The sequence below is a fragment of the Leopardus geoffroyi genome, chromosome A2 (genome assembly GCF_018350155.1).
Source record: "Leopardus geoffroyi isolate Oge1 chromosome A2, O.geoffroyi_Oge1_pat1.0, whole genome shotgun sequence".
Taxonomy (NCBI): Eukaryota; Metazoa; Chordata; class Mammalia; order Carnivora; family Felidae; genus Leopardus; species Leopardus geoffroyi.
Genome location: NC_059331.1, coordinates 117,264,116 through 117,281,756, shown reverse-complemented (window position 1 = coordinate 117,281,756; position 17,641 = coordinate 117,264,116). Strand labels below are relative to the sequence as shown.

Sequence of the window (17,641 nt, the reverse complement as noted above, 5' to 3'; positions counted from 1 at the left end):
TTAAAACGTTGACATTTAGCTCTGAAACCTGCAATATGAACAGGATTTGCGAGGGCGGGAGAGGGGGCGGTTGGATCCCACTCCACTCATTGTCGGTTGGGATGGTGAGAAGGCAGGGGGTAGGAACCTCTGAAGACCCACTCACGTGCCTCAGAGTTAGTGGTGGCTGTTAGCTGCTGTGGGAGTGTGGCTTCACTTCTTTTCAAAATGGGCCTCTCCAAGTGTTAGTCTGGGCTTCCTTATGTCATGATGGCTAAGTTGTAGAGTGAGCATTCCAAGAGAGACACAACATCAAGTGGAAACTGTGTTAACCTTTCTTTCTTTCTTTCTTTCTTTCTTTCTTTCTTTCTTTCATTTGAGAGAGAGCAAGCAAGTGAGCATGTGTGAGCAGGCAGAGAGGGGCACAGGGAGAGAGAGACAGAGAGAGGGGGAGAGAATCTTTTTTTTTTTTTTTAACATTTATTCATTTTTGAGAGACAGAGACAGAGCATGAGTAGGGGAGAGGAAGAGAGAGAGGGAAGGCACAGAATCCGAAGTGAGATCCAGGCTCTGAGCTGTCAACACAGAGCCCGATGAGGGGCTCAGACCCATGAACCGTGAAATCATGACCTGAGCTAAAGTTGGGCACTTAACCGACTGAGCCTTCCAGGTGCCCAAGAGGGAGAGAATCTTAAGCAGGCTCTATGCTCCTCACAGAGCCTGACATGGGGCTTGATCCCACAACCCTGGGATCATGACCTGGACTGAAATCCAGTGTCAGATGTTGAACCAACTGAGCCACCCAGGCGCCCCATGTGTTACCATTTCTAACGTAACCTTGGAAGTCACATTGTGTCACTTCAGCCATAATGACAAGCCCACTGAGGTTCAAGGGAAGGGAACATAGACCCCAGAAATCAATGGAGTGGTGTCAGTGTTACTTTGTAAGGAATCTTTGGAGATGAAATGTATGTTTGTGTTGTCATCTTTGAAAAATATGTCTTCCACACCCGGTAATGATGAATCAGAATTGGCATCAGCTCTCTCTAAGCCATCAAGAAGGCTTGAGATCTGACCTGTGTCTAGAAACTGGGGCACTTCTCCTTTTCAGGAGATGATTGTCATTGCTGGGTCCTGGAGCTGCCCTGCCTTTGGTGGGGGATTGCTATTTGCATAGCAGTGGGACTTCTTTGATGAGAGATGCTATCCGAATACAAAGTAGGGTATTGAAACACCTTCAGTGTGCTAACCTCCTGCACAACACAAGGGAATTCAGGATGAAGGGCGGGATCCTGGCTGCTGACAATCATTTCTAATATTAATTTAATGGAATCCATCTAGAGTTTCGATACATTATTTACACCTCACATTCTGACTTAGGTTTTCTTGTAATTTCTATTACGTACTACTCTTTCATAGCGCCTTCATAAGATACAAGCTTCTAAACAGGACCCATTCAGCCTTACATGTGTACGTTATTTTTTTAATTTTTATTAAAAAAGGTTTTTTTTAAAATTTTTTTTAAATTTATTTTTGAGAGAGAAAGAGAGAGACAGACAGAGAGAGAGGGAGACACAGAATCCAAAGCAGGCTGCAGACTCTCAGCTATCGGCACAGAGCTCAACACAGGGCTGAAACCCATGAACCGTGAGATCATGATCTGAACTGAAGTCAGACGCTTAACCGACTGAGCCACCCAGGCACCCCACATTCTTACATTTGATAAATGGGGATACTTGTATCTTTTTCCAGTATTGAGATTAAAATAAATTTCAGTAAAAACCTCCTAGTGGCTAATGTAATGGGGGAGGGGACACACAGGCCATCAATTTGATAAATAACCTGCCACGTGCCAGGTTCTGTCCAGTTGTAGGCAATTTAGAAGATAAAACCAAAAAAGAATAAGACACTGCCTTCAAATAGCTTCTGGTCTGTGCACTACTGGAGAGAAAAAATAACCGCGGCATTGTCAGCATTAGTTACAGAGGTGCTTTTACGTTTTTCTTCCCTTTTTAGCCCTAGCCTCCTGATATCCACCCCAGTTTTTAAAAATCTGTTCTCTCTGCCTTTTCCATCCAGTTCTCCTTGTAATTTTGTTCAGCTTGCACAATTTAAATGTGTTGCACATTCATTTTCCTGCAACAGTCCTTCCCCTAGGAGTGTGTAAAAATTTCCTATGTCCCTTTTTCTCCCTGCCTGCATTCACTAATTTAGTGATTTCTTGCTTTCTTTCGAGCCTCTTACAAGGCATTGTTTATTTTATTGCAGTTCTGGAAGGACACCCCCAAACTGTATATCGAGAAATTCGTTTCATAGAATTTTTTTTAAAGCTTAGATTCTCCATCCTAGGGTTATTTTTAGTCAGGCCGACAAAGGGACATCAAATGTGCACATCTGATACACCAGCCACTAGGTATTTAGTTTCTTGTCATTTGATTCGGTTCGGCTAGTGCTTCTGGAGCATTATTCATGTTTACGTTTAGCTTCATGTTTACATTTCTGAAAAGACAATTAGTAGATTTTTAAAGGAGATAGAGAAGTTTTTAAAATGTGTATTCACATTTCACAGTGACTCAGTTGATCGTCTTTTTAGATAAACACTGAAACGCAGCCTGTGGTTGCCAATTGTTAAAACTCTACCCCGCTTCCCCCGGCAGTTGTCAGTTAAGGATGGATAACAACACCCACTGATAAAATTCAAACCACCAGATGTTATTTTAAGTTCTTGGGTGGCGCTCTCTCTTCTTACCCTTCAAACTGCTAAGTCACATCCTGTTTTGCATTTTAATTTGCTATAAATTAGATGCAGTAGACGTAGGTCTGGCGTTAGATACTAAAATGAAATTTAGTGCCAAAATAAAGGAAGGCAGTTCTGTGGAGTAAATCTTTCTATCATTTCTGGATGCAAGATTTAGGGCAGTGGTTCTCCACCCTCACCGTGCATCAGAATCACCTCGGGAGCTTTTCAGACGCCTTCGCCTGGGCCGAGACCTCATCCCAGAGAGCCTGCATGAATTGGTTTGAGTGGGGTGACACTGGTATTTTGTAGAAACTCCGCCGGGTGATTCCATCATGCAGCCGGGCTTGAGCACTATTGCATGAGGTGTCCTCTCCGCCTCCACCTTCCCCTCTACCTGGTCGGGTCCTATTCCCATTTTGCTCCCTGCAGGCCATCTCTTTCAAGCTTTTGCTCACAACTCCAACCCCACTGAGCTGTTCACCAGTGACTGCCCACAACACCGACTTGATATCCCGCCCTGAACTGGGTTCTCATTTGTTTCATCTACACACATCTTATCTCTTTGATCAGAGTGGTTTCCTCCTTGCATTCAGCTGCAGTCACTCAGTTTCCATCATTTCGGGGTTAGCACAGCTGTGGATGTTCAGTATGTACTTTATAGACATGTACGGAGTTGGATTTTTATCAGTGTAGCCATTCTCCTTTGGCTTCTTGCATTTTCACTGTAACTTTATTAGCCCACATGCATCCATAAGTGTTTCTTCTCTTTGAGATGTGGCATGCCAAGTAAGAGTGGGCACACTGTAGGAGGAGGGAGCACAGCCCATTTCTGATTGTGCCATTCAGGCATGGAGGGGTTGACCTGTGGACTCCACCTTCTCCACACAGAACATCTTGTTCTAGAGCGGCTCTCGGGACCTCGTGGGTGAGTGGCACATACAACGTGAAGCGGGGTGTCCGGCTGGAGAAAGAAAAAACGCTTGGGGGAGTGGATCTCTGCCCGAAAGCCCAAGAATATGGGGTTGTTCCGGGAGAAGATACCCCTAGACCTGGAAAACAGTAGCTTTCTTTACTTTGTCAAACTGTGAGGATTCTCACTGCCGGTGTTTCAGGGGCCCCTGTTTCTGGCCCAGGAAGCTGACCAGGGAATGGCTGGTTGGCACCTTTCTGTTGACGGGTACAGAGGTGACTAAGATTCCTCATTTTTAGGTATGCTACATCATTGACATAATGATGGCATACGTTATTGGCACTAAACCACCGTAACCGAGAGATCCCCAAATTCAGTGGTTTTTGACAAGATGGAAGTTTATTTCTCTCATGTAACCGTCCAGATACGGTTATTCCTGAGCTGGCACAGTGACACTACCATCCTCCACCAATGACTTTCATTTTCTGGGTCTAGTTGTCACCGTGTCTCAGCCCTCAGAAATGGGGAAAGGGCAGAGAGCGTGTGCACATCTCTTGTTAGCACAGCTTCCACGGTACCTCATTGGAAGAACTTAGTCATAAGCCCTCACCAAGCTGCAAGGACGGCCGGAAGTGTAGCTTCTATTCAGATGACCTTGTGGCCAAGTACAACTTGAGAGTTCTCTTAGTAAACAGAATGGATACCAATGAGCAGTAACCCAAGTGATGCATAATAACCTGCCCAAATAGTAGATGTACCAACTATCACCCCTGTTCACTGGTTTGGTTAAAAATACACTAAACTGTCAAAAATTCAAATGAATGTCTAGTGCTGTAATGTCATGGTAGGAAACTGAAGGTCTCGAGGGGGCCATGTGGTATTTCTACCTTTCAGAGGAAGGTAGCCCGTGAGTTGGAAGAGGATATAGAAAGTGGACAAATAACCATAGCACAGGTGGTGTTGACAGACAGATTTGGTTTATGGGGAAGCCTCATGGCATCTTTGAGAATGAGCGTGTTTGGCAAGAGATTTGCCATCCTGATCAATAGAGTTCAACTGAAATTTAATGGCATGGAAAAAACATTAAGACTTGATTGGACGGAGAACAATAGGCATAGCAAAGGGGGAGTGCGGTAACAGAGGAGAACTTTAGTAATTCATAAACACACCTGGGAAGCAGGGTGGTTGTGTATTATCGGCCTCTGTGCAGCCTATGAGGACTAAGCAAAATAAACGGGAAAGATTAAAATTTGGACATAGATAAGATGGTCTGATTCATCTCATCAAGAAGGTGAGGGTGGTTCTCATGGCTAACCTATGATTCTAGAAGGGAATATTTTGCTTTAAAGAACTAGATGAATGAAAATCCAGACCTTAAAGGTGAATTTCTGGGTAAGAGAGAAAAAAGCCACAGAAATGTTGTTGTAGTAGGACCAATATTATGGATTACTAGACAGATGATGCTTTCTCCCCAGAGACTGTAAGTCTAGAGGGGCTGCCGAATGTGCTGATAAAAGCACTGGAAGTTTCATTCCACAAATTTCTTTCTAAATTTTTTTTAACGTTTGTTTGTTTATTTATTTATTTATTTATTTAATTTCTGAGACAAGGAGAGACAGAGCATGAACAGGGGAGGGTCAGAGAGAGGGAGACACAGAATCTGAAACAGGCTTCAGGCTCTGAGCTGTCAGCACAGAGCCCAACGCGGGGCTCGAACTCACGGACCGCGAGATCATGACCTGAGCCGAAGTCAGCCACTTAACTGACTGAGCCACCCAGGCGCCCCTCATTCCACTAATTTCTGATAAACTCTTGACTTGTTTTGATGATTGTTTAATTTTGAAGACTGAGAAAATAATGCAAGGGTTGAGGTATTTGGATTTCTGGGAACTCAGCCCAGGTATCAGCATGAAGGATGGATGAGTTTGCTCTCGAAGTAAGCAGTAGGCTTCATGTTCCAGTGACAAATCCAGGGGCCATCCACCAGGCTGTGGTCTGGAGGAGGGTGAAGATAGCAGAGTGGGTAGACAGCTGCCTTACTAAAGACAGGGGCATGGGTGAGATGATTAAGAACTAAAGCTCACAGAAGGAAGTGGATGAAGGACCAAACTTGAGTCAATGCCTATGTGCCTGGAGAGAAAAAGAGGAGCCAGGGAGCCACACTTGAAAGCTAAGAGGAACGAATTAAGAGTGTTACACGAGCATGCTAGAATAAGGTCTGCAGAACTAACGTCAGGGAATAGCTGAGGCTTTCAAAAAGTGGTTAAAAGCTACAAAACGTATATCCAGAGCCAGATGAACAAATAAAAGTAAGCTTCTGAGTGTGGAAACTTGCTCTTTGCAGAACATCATGAGTGAAAAGAATTGTTCCAATTCTACTTTTTTCCCCCTACCTCTATTTTCAAAAGGAGAAGTACTATGAAAAGAACTGAATACACATAGAGAAGAGGAAATTGAAAACCAAGACAGGTGAAGGAATAGGAAATAGGTACCTAGCCCTGTGAAACAGGTTCTGGATGCCACTTCAGACCAAAACCAAAACTGAATTACTTTGGTCTTCTCGAACCTCTGAGAGTAAGTAGTGTCGGATGAAAAGGATTGCGATAGGTATCAGAAGCCTAAAAATGGGTAGATGCTGTCAAGATCATTAGAAAGAGAGGAAATTTCTGGAAACTCCAGAGCAGTGGTCCTCAATCCTGGCTGCACATTGGAATCTACTGGGGAACTCTTACCAAACCACTGCTTCCCAGGTCCTACCCCTACATTTATGATTAAAGTATGCTAAGGACATGATACCACCCTGTAGGATCTTCCCACAAGCACCCAGGGGTCAGAATCTCAACTGCATACAGATGAGTTCTGTCCATCCACGGCAGGATTCTTTAATGTAGTATGCCTAATCAGGTGAACGTTTTACGTTGAGAAAAGGAGTCAGTTTGGGTTTACTTAAGACAAGTCATCCTGAATTATTCTAGTTTCCCCTTGTGGTTTGGTTACTAGATCATAAAAATGAATCAAAAATTAAAAACCTCACAGATATGATAGATCTTCTTTCTGCCAGTTGATATGTGAGGATTGGGGGAGGGTCATTGTGAGCTCAGGAACTTGTTCTGGGAGGGTTGGGACAGACTAATACGTGTGATCTACCACCTCGGGACCACCTGGGAGGCAAAATAGTGAGAATGTGGTAGCTGGGGAGGAGGACACAGCCTCATGAAATCATGCCAGCGGTAAAAGCCACTATCCTGATCCCTGTGAATCAGGCAGAAAACTAAGGTCTGAGTCAAAAGCTCCTCTTTTGGGAGGGGATTCATCTAGGTTGTAGGACATGGACTTTTCATAATAATCATTTGGCAGGTACCTTTACCTCCTTCCCCATATCTGTGTGCAAGTGCTCTGTCCTAGAAGCCCTGCCAGCTTTGAGTCGTCCATATGTACACTTTGGAAAGGCTAGCGTGAGCAGCCGTGGCCACCAGGATCTCCCCCAATTGTCCTCTTCCCTTTCTTCACCAGCGGGTACCTTTGATACGCTCCTTTCCAATCCTGTGAGCTGGGGGTTATTGTGTGTCTTTCCCTCCCTCCCCACTCACTTGTTCCAAGCATCTCGAGGCAATTGGACTGTCAGGCTGAGGCCTGCAGCTCCCCCGAAAGACAACACGGAGGCATCCTAGAGAGCTGAGTAGAAAACTGCCCACTATCAGGACATCTTGCCAACAGCAGCTTGTGTAACTTTCTAGCTTAAAATAAAAATTAAATATAAATATTGTCTTATTTCATAAAGTACTTGAAGTGGTTCCCAAGAATACACACACTACCCAGGCAAATAGTGGGAGGTTGAGAGAATTAGAACACAGTGGCAATAAGGTAAGCCAGGCACAGAAATGCCCTTCTTGGCCACCGTCGTTCAGCAGCAGCGTGCCATTAACCTGACTCTGTCCGTCCTGCTACCCCGGAAAAAGAGGGGTATGTTCTCGTACATAAGTTCCCAGGGTCCAAAAGCGGAGAACACACCTGTCATTTAGAAGTGGCACCACGACCTGGAAATTTTCTTGTGAAGGTCCTCTCTCTTCTAGAAAATCACACCACAGCCTCACAAGGGGTGGACCCCGCGGCACTGTTTCTAAGAGCAAAGAGACAACCCGAAGGAAGAGTAAGTTCAACAAGGAGACTCATACCATGAAACCGTGTTACAGGAATGAACTAGAGTGTGTGCAGGTGTAATGACTGTAAGTGAAAATAAGCCAGCTGGAGAAAGAAATGTATGCTATGATATTATTAGATAAGTTTTTTAAAAGCCAGGAAAATGGTAGATATAAAAATAAAATACTGTATAAATAAGGATGGAGACCTATTAACATTGGGGGGATAGGAATGTGGATATTTATAAATTTTTAAAAAATGCTTTATTTTTTGAGAGACAGAGACAGAATGTGAGTGGGGGAGGGGCAGAGAGAGAGGGAGACACAGAATCCAAAGGTGGCTCCAGGCTCTGAGCTGTCAGCATGGAGCCAGACGCGGGGCTGGAACCCACGAACTGTGAGATCATGACCTGAACTGAAGTTGAATGTTCAACCGACTGAGCCACCCAGGTGCCCCACAGAATATGGATATTTATAAATATCCTTTTTATTTTGCTGATGCTAAGAGAAAAGCAGCCGCTGTGATGTTGTGCACGAGAGTAACAACAACATCGTACATACACTGGCCGTCACCTTTCATGTGTTTCTGTACACTTAGCTCCTCTAATCACCTCAACAGCCCCTTTGGGGCGATCCTTTCATTATTTCCATTTGTCACATGGAACACTGATGACATAGAGAGGCTCAAAATTTGCTGAAAGCCACTTAATACGGATGGTTGGGGACCCAGGCAGTTTGAATCCAGAGCTTGTGGCTTTAATTATCACACTATTCCATAAAGCTTCCCAAGATCAGAGGGTGGGTTGTTCACTTTTGTATATTTGACCTCTCTCATTGTAGGCCAAGGGCATAGCCCAGAGGGCACTGCTGGCAAAGAAGTTCTTCAGAGATGAGGCAGTGCCGTTTGACCAACTCCTCTGTGTGATGATCTGGCATGAGCTATGTGCACACACTGTGTTAGCTTTTTGGATCAGAACTCATGCCTCTCAACTCTGGATCTGCATCAGAGACACCTGTGGAGGTTTTAGGACTTTTAAAGTCTAGCCCCACCATACTAGATCATGGATAGGGCCTGGTCATTAGCATTTTTAAAAGCTCCCCATATAATTCTAATGTGTAGTCAGAGTTGAGATCCACGGCTCTATAGAGTCTGGACAATACAGCATTCGAGGTTATGATATCTGGCAAGAGCCTCGAGCGTAGATATTTTGTGTTGAGGATCAAGGACAGATCAGTATATGGTGACTTTTGTGATCAGACGGCAGTTAGTGTCTCATGAAATGAAGGCTCCTAATCGTGAGAAAAGAATGCAGGGGCCTCCACGTACCCCATCATGCCCATGTGGGCCTCAGCAGGATAGGATCTATCTGGCCTATTCTCTCCTTTAAGTTTTTCGAAGGGTTGTTTAAGAAAATTTGCCATGGTAAGTAAGCATGGGAATGGGGACTGGAAGCACATGTATCTGGCATTTGCCATCTCTGGTTAAAGGAATAGTTAAGCAACAGGACAGAATCTTCCTCAGAGGAGAGCTCAGGGTCCATTCCAGTCTCCTGACAAATAGATACCAGAGGCCTCAAGGATCTATGCCATGGGTAGCACATTAACCTAGGACAGTGGTTCTTAAACTTGTGTATCAAAATCACCTAGAAAACTTATTAAGAATGGGTTACTGGGTCCCACCCTTAGCTCCTGACCCTGCAAGTCTTTGATAGGGTGTGAGAATTTGCATTTCTGAGAAGCCCATGTGATGGTGCTGATCTGAGGACCACTTTTTGAAAACCACAGGTCTAGAATAATAAAAGGGAGTTTGGGCTTCCTATCCACTCTGCTTATCACAGACACACAAATAGAAAGATTGGCTCGGTAAAATAAGGGTTGAAGACTACTGGCTGTGTCATGCACAGAATCCCATGAGAAATGTGTTACTTGTATAGGTTAGCAGGCCCATCCCCAGATATTCTGATTTAATCCAGCAAAGTCTGCATTTTAAACGAGAATCCTGGAGACTTAGAAGAAGATGGATGTGGACACTTTGAGAAATTGGATGTGACCATACTGTTAGGGGGTTAGAGTGGGTTGGCACATTTGAACCCAGAAGTGTGAGTTAAGGGATAAATTAACATCAAGCTATGGAGAGGATTTCAATGCCCTTCATGCTCTTCTTAGTAAGTCTTCCGGTATAATTTATTAGATGGAAGACAGAATTCACATGCCTATGCAGTCTGTGAATGCTTCCACAGAGGAAAAGCCAGCCAAATACACTGAATGGCGACTGGTCCCAGAAATGTCTTGACAGACTGGAATCATGGGTCAAAACTAATATAAGGATAGACCATAATAAAAAAGAATAGTCAAGTCCTGAATTTCAGCTAAAGGAGGGAGTCTTGTTCAGAAAGAAAAGCCCAGCTTCTCCATAGTCCCTATCCCTTCAGAGTCCTGGAGAACACTGTCAAGACAGCAAGTGCCAGGAAGAGGTATAGGTATCCCCAAAGCTAAGACAAACTGAGGCATTGGGTCACAGTTGCTCTGTGCACACGCCAAGGGAGGCGAGTGTTCCCCTCTCTCCTACTCTGAGCCAGACCACACCTGGAGCTTGTTGTGAGATCTGAGCACCATTTTTGGGGAAGCACAGACCAACTGAAGTCTAATCAGAGTTGGATGTCTGATCATAATGATCTGACATATAAAATGGCGGGTGAAAATGTGACTGTGTGCTCTGGAGAGGAAAGGGTTTGCTGGATAGGATAGGGATAGTGCTGGTTCCAATGCAGGTGTTGATGAAAAAGAAATTATTCATCTCGTCCTCTGTCATGGCAGAGGGCAGGTCTAGGAACAATGTGTCCTACTGAGACAGATTTCAACTCTCCATGAAAAACCCTCTAGGACAGACTTCTTTGGAGATGAGGTTGTCTCGTGACCCTCGGTACTCATCCCTCCCCCAGGGATAGTCAGCAGCATCCCAGCATCAGGCCAGCCATCCAGGTAGTCAGATTGGCTGGCATTAAACACAGAGGTCCGGGATCAGCTATTTGAGGGCACTGTGGTTAGAACCCACTTCCAGAAACCTCTGATCAATTTTTGGATTTTAGAGCCAAATAACCAAAGCCCTACTGTTGATCATGTAACACCTTGAAAATCAAGGTGTTTCAGTGGGCATCATTTCTAAGGATTTGAATAATTTGGATTTGAACACCCAGGATTTGAATAATTTTCTTTTACCAAAGAAGACCAGAAGATCAGAAATGGATATTCCAGTATGTATTTTTCTGGTGTTAATTCCGGAGATAATTTTTCGATATATTTTACCAGGAAATTTTAAGTTAACTAGAACTATATGCCCTCTGGTCTTCATGCGAGTTGTTTTCAAGGATGGAAGCAAAACCTGTTTCTCAGCCAAACATGACCAAGTGTGTGAGTGCAGACCCCAGGCCTCATAGAATAAAAAATAGCTGTGTTATACGCCACTGTTTCAAACCCACTAGTTAATATTGAGTTGGTTTCTTGGAAAGCCAGTGATGAATAATGTGGCTTTCTTTCTTTCTTTTTTTTTTTTAATGTGACTTTTATCTTTTTGCATTTATGTCTTGTTCAAAGTAAGCATGCTGCTTTGTTGATTGCAAAATCTGTTCACACTTGTGTTACGGATTTGGGGAAATGTTAATATGTTTTAAAATTTCATAGAGTCCTTATTTGTTTGTACTTATTTATTTGGTTGCAAGAAAAGTATAGGATCTAATTTGGTATTGTATATGCCACTTTCAGGGAGCCAGGAGAGGAGGAAACGGAACTAACATCGGTGGAGTATCTATTCTGTCCACACCAGACACCTCGTCCTCATTTTTCATTTAATCCTCATGATGCCCCATTTCCTCCATAAAAACCCTAAAGATCAGAGAGGTTACTACATCTGTCAGGGTGCACAGTTTATAATAAGGGAGCACCGATTCAAACCTAGGTCTGGCTGCTTCCAAGGCACATACATCTTGCTGTGTATGTCTCCTTTGAATTTTTTCCTAAACCATGTATTCTTTTTTATGGGAAAATGGCCAAAATAAATCTTAAAATCAGCCTTGTTGCCAAAAGGCATGGCAGTGCCATGATCATTTATTCTTCCCCATTCTTGGTGGAAATCAGAATTCTGTGTTCCCTAATGGAAGCCCCATGCTTGCGTGTCTCATGCCCATTGGATTTTTAGTTGGAACGCCATTTTCACCTGGGCCTGACCCCTCTGCTCCTAAGGTGAGGAGCAATGGTGAGAGAGGACCTAACTCATCTCAGAAGCGCACGAAGGACATTTTGAAAATTGACCTAAGCACATTGAACTTTTCACACCTGTTGGATTTGGCAACAGGTGGTTTGTTGAAATGAAAGCAGGTCCCAAACTAAAATCTGTAATGCATCACAGTTGTATGAGCAATCATACAAGCTGTTACTGTAAGTTCGGGAAGTCCCAGCAGTCTCTCCCTGGGGATTAGACAGAAGCCCCAGCTGCCCGTCCCTGGGGCACAGACAGGTACTTGCCAGAGAGGGCAGGTACAAAGCATTCAGCAGGAGGATAGCCCCCCCTCCCCCAACTTGTCAGATCAATGCCCAAGCGATGGAGGAAACTTCTGAGGAGGCTGCAGACATTCTTTTTTTTTTAAGTTTATTTATTTTGAAAGAGAATCTCGCAAGTGGGAGACAGAGAGAGAGAGAGAGAGAGAATCCCAAGCAGGCTCTGCACTGTCAGTATGGAACCCGATGCGGGGACTGGAACTCATGAACCTGGAGATTGTGACCTGAGCTGAAGTTGGACTGAGCCACCCAGGCGCCCCTGCACACGTCCTATTTCTTGATCTGGGTGGTGATTATTTCAGTATTTGCAAATGTAAAATTTCATAGAGCTGTCTGCGTGGTTAGGATTTGTTCACTTTCCTATGTGTAAGTTATGCCTCAGTAAACAAAAATAAGGGAGGAAATAAATTATTATCCTTCACAGCATGTTCACAGCGTGTGAGCAGGGAAACTATTATATTTTATACAGACCCCTTCAGGTAGAGGTTTTCCACGGAAGGGTCATGGAGAGATGGAAGCACCAAAGCTCTTTTGTACCCGCCTCATCATCCATACACCCCTGAATCAGCAGCTCCTGGCCTATATCTGTCGCCCCTAAAGGCTTTGTCCTCCCCATTTTACTAGGTCAGCACCGTGAAGTCAGCTAGTTGGAGTAGAAGACACCAACTTTCAGTGTGACCTCTCTTTGTTAAGGTCCTCTGTATTGGGACTCCCATCAAGGTTTTCCCTCCGATGACCCGGGCCAGCCCTTGGGGTCCCCTAGGGGGACACAATAACGACCTCATTCCCCATGACCACTTTGCTCCTAGGGCACCTTAGTCTCAGGCCTCTGTTGCCCTCACAGTTTGACCTACCGTGTTTTAAGTATGTCCTTTCCCCAGAACTTGACCTCTTTTGTCCTTTGAGCCATAAGTGAACTGAATTTTAACTAGTGATTTTAACTGAATTTCTGATGAGGCGAGGCAGGAAGGTTCTGGCTGATGAAACAAGACATATTTCCCCAGGTGATAATCCCAGGCTCACTCTGGATGGATGTGGGAGGGGCTGGAGTCCCACCCTCTTATTTCTCTGAAGGAGAAAAGGAGGCACCACGAAGGGTTTCTGTACTTGAGGAGAAGCCTTACTTCTAAGTACCGACTTAAATGAGTATGGTGGTTGGGCTGCTCACAGCCCTGGCCCTGGTACCTCTTTCCTCCAAGGGGAAATGCAGCAGAGCTGAGAGATAAAGATGACCCTATATATCAGTTGACTCTGGGACAGGGTTATTGTGTTTCTAATTTGGCAGTTTCAGGATTCCTGTGACTCTTTTTTCCCTAAGGATTCCTTTCTGTTCTTGCTGCACCTGTTATACAAGAACCCTCATCCTGCACTCTCCCTGTCAGAACCTCAGCTTTTTAAAACACGAAAAGAATACTGTCACACACAAACAGAAACCCTTGGTTGGTATTCCCAATCCACTGTGGAATCAGTTGTCATGGCAATGGCTGCACTCCCACCCCCACCCCCAACACACAGAGTTCATCGTTTGGGGTTCCCGTCATGGTTTTTTTCCTCTTCTCTTTCTTAAACAGCAACAGCCAACATGCTATTAAACAAACTATTAATATATCTGTACAGCCTTTCTTGGCAGTTTTGAACTCGACTGCACTGGCTTCTGACTTCAATTAGTCATGCCCCACAAGTAAAGCTAACTTTATGAAGAAGCTGGGGTTGCTTTGGTTTTAGTTTTAGTTACTATTGGATCTAACAAATAATGAATACAGAGATTTGGGGGGGTTTCTATGAAAGCAACATGGGAATTGAGTTCTACAGCTACAAGCACCTTTATTTTCTGAGATGTTGATATTTCTCATTGTGTTGGTTGTAGTTGATGGCTTTAGCATAATCATCTAAAAAAATTTTTTTAATGTTTATTTATTTTTGAGAGAGCAACAGAGTGTGAGCGGGGGAGGGGCAGAGAGAAAGGGAGACACAGAATCCGAAGCAGGCTCCAGGCTCTGGGCTATCAGCCCAGAGCCCGATGATGTGGGGCTCAGACCCGAGAACTGTGAGATCACGACCTGAGCCGAAGTCAGACGCTTAACCGACTGAGCCACCCAGGCACCCGAACATACTCACTTTTTTAAGCTTCTATTTAAATTCCAGTTAGTTAACAGACAGTGTAATATTGGTTTCAGGTGTAGAATTTAGTGATTCATCACTTCCGTACAACACCAGGTGCTTATTAGTGTACTCAGTTTTAAAGAACTTGGTGTTAATGAAAAGCACAGGAGATTATGTACTTAATAATTAACCAAAGGTTTGATATAATATCTAGCTGATAGACAATTATGTAACATCCTTCTTCTAAAATTAGACTACGTGGGGGTGCCTGGGTGGCTCAGTCTGTTGAGCGTCCGACTTCAGCTCAGTTCATAGTCTCGCAGTTCATAAATTGGAGCCCCGCGTCGGGCTCTGTGCGAACAAACAGCTCAGAGCCTGGATTCTGTCTCTCTTCCCCCCCCCGCTCATGCTCTGCTCTCTGTCTCTCAAAAACAAATAAATGTTAAAAAATTTGTTTTTGGATTGGATGTAATTTTTTTTTATTGTTGTTAACATGCCTGGGAAAATTGTACAATTTATTTGAACTTAGTGTGTCACATAAAAGGCTGGCCTGCTGAAGGCAAAACCAAACATGTCCATCACCCTTAACTCAGGGCTGTGGATGAAGGTTCACCCCTGAAGAGCGGCAGGTGGCAGGTGGCAACCCAGCTAGCTACTTGTAAGGGTGTCCCTGTGTCTGCCCTGGTCTGTCCCCTTCTCCACCGTAGACACGCTGCCATCTTAGAGATTGGTACTGTGCTGGGGGAAGGGATGGGGCACTACCTCTGCAAAGCTGGCGTATGACATGCTTCCTCCAGAGTCTTTCCCGTCAGCTCCTCAGTTCTGTAGGTTGCAGAGTTGGTCAGTAGCGCGTATCGCCAGACCTGACTATTAAAGCACGCTCACTTCCGACAGCAAGGTTAAAGCCCTGGGGTCTAGCCTGAATTCAGTCTCTTGGCAGCTGCATGACTGGGCAAGTTATGTAACTTCTCAGAGACTCCGTGTCTTTTCTGATAGATGTCTGTGTGCTTAAGATTTGTTCACTTTACTGTGAAAAGTGAGATAATCCCCTCCCATCAAACGGTTGATTAAATGAGATCATGTTTATGGGAAACTCTTACTCTAGGATGTGGCCGTTAAGTAGCGTGGACACCACAGATGATTATCGTTTCAATTACTAGTATACTAATAGATGATACGGGAAATTCTGTTTGCCGTTACAGTTGTGTCTCACAATGAAATAGTGTTTTGAGACGATGTCTCCGAAACCCTTGGTAGAACAAATCCTCCGCCCCATCCCCTCAAAAAACAGAGATTTTTTTTTAATTGTAGTAAAATGCACATAAAATCAATTTTTAACCATTTTTAAGTGTACAATTTAGTGACATTTAGTAATTCGCAGTGTTGTGCAACTATCACCATTATCTAGTTGTAGTTAATCACCCTTAAAGGAAACCCCATAGTCATACGCTGTTTCCCGATTCCCCCAGCCCTCGGCAACCACTACTTGGCCTTCTGCCTCTAAGGATTTGCCCACGGTGGGTATTTCGTATAAACAGAAACATATGTATATGGCCTTTTGTGTCTGGCTTCTTTCACTTAGCATAATGTTTTCAAGGTTCATCCCTGTTATATCACGTATCACTACCTCATTCCTTTTAATTCCTGAGTAATATTCTGTTGTGTGGATATATAGCCTTAGTCCATTCGGGCTGCTATAACAAAATACTACAGACAGCAACAGAAATTTATTCCCCGCAGTTCTGGAAGCTGGGAGCCCAAAACCTCTTCAGGTTGCAGACTTATTGTATCTGCTCGGGAGCTCTGTGTTGTCTCTTTGATAAGGGCATTGATTCCACCCATAAGAGCGGTGTCCTCAGGTCCTAGCTGCCCACCAAAGGCCCCACCTCCTAATGGCATCACATTGGGCTTAGGATTTTTAACATAGGAATTTGGTGGTGGGCAGGGGTGGGGGGGGGGGACACAAACTTCAGACCATAGTGTATACCATAGGTAGTTTATCCATTCGTCACTTGATGGACGTTGTGTTGTTTCTGCCTTTGGCTATTGCCAATAGCATCGCTATGGACATTTTTGTACAAGTTTTTGTTTGAATACTTGTTTTCAGTTCTTTCGGGGTATGTGCCTAGGAGTAGAATTGACGGATCAGATGATTGTGTTTAACTTAAAAAAAAAACTGCCAAACTGCTTCCAGCCGTGCTGTTTTACCTCTTTATATTCCTACCCACAATGCCCGAGGGTTCCAGTTTCCTCCAGCACTTGTTATTTTCCAGTGAAAAAATGATGCTTAGGTATCTCACAGTGGTTTGGGATGGTTTGTATATACTGATTTTGTGTGGGTCTGGACCCATGTTTTTCTTACTAGTGTTCGTAATTCTGTCATACCGCAAAGCTACATGACGAACCACCTATACGTGATTTCCAATAAAAGATGGGTGTAAAACATCTTTTCCTTCACAGCTCCTCACATGGCTAAGCATGGCTCTGTAATCTGTAGTGGAGACAAACCACTTGTAGAGAATCAGCGGCTAATCATAGATGGTGTCTGATTCCTCTGACCTTTCTGTAATCCTTTTCTTTTGCTTTTAGAGATTTCCTCCGGGTCATCCAAAATGCTGTTAAAACATATTGGATAAGAACTGAGCCACCTGCCTGTGTGGGACTTCCATACTCTCCTGTATTGTCTTCGGATGGCATTTTGATTTGCATCGAGGCCAAGTGACCTGCTGTTCAGGATGAGTGATGAGAAGAACCTTGGGGTGTCTCAAAAACTGGTCTCACCTTCAAGGAGCACCAGTAGCTGCTCCTCCAAGCAGGGAAGTCGACAGGTAAAGTTTAACCAATGCAAATTTTAAGATGCAAATATATACCAAGAAATTTGCAGATTAAGATGTGTACATTTACTTGGGAACCTCTACTATTCAGTGTAATAGCATTTGCTTTCAGTCATACCTTAATTATATGAGAAGAGTAAATTTTAGGTAATTTTTAAAAATATTTGAGAGAGAGAGAGAGAGAGAGAGAGAGAGAGAGAGAGCTTGCATGCATAAGCAGGGGAGGAGCTGAGGGGGGGTGGTGGGAAAGAGATAATCCCAAGCAGGTTCCATACTGTAGGCTCAGAGCCTGATGCAGGGCTCAATCTCATGAACCATGGAATCGTGACCTGAGCCGAAATCAAGAGTCAGATGCTTAATCGACTGAGCCACCCAGGCGCCC

At 44.1% G+C, this 17,641-nt stretch overlaps 1 protein-coding gene across 8 annotated transcripts in view; it reads left to right on the top strand.

The window, feature by feature from the left end:
- OSBPL3 (oxysterol binding protein like 3) overlaps positions 1–17,641 on the top strand; it is a 178,505-nt gene that overhangs the window by 69,843 nt on the left and 91,021 nt on the right. For all 8 annotated transcript variants that reach the window (XM_045495111.1, XM_045495108.1, XM_045495110.1 and 5 more), the window contains one exon: positions 17,015–17,253. In XM_045495111.1, coding sequence (XP_045351067.1) covers positions 17,161–17,253 — 93 coding nt within the window. In that variant the 5' untranslated portion in view covers positions 17,015–17,160. The remainder of the gene's footprint in view (positions 1–17,014; positions 17,254–17,641) is intronic.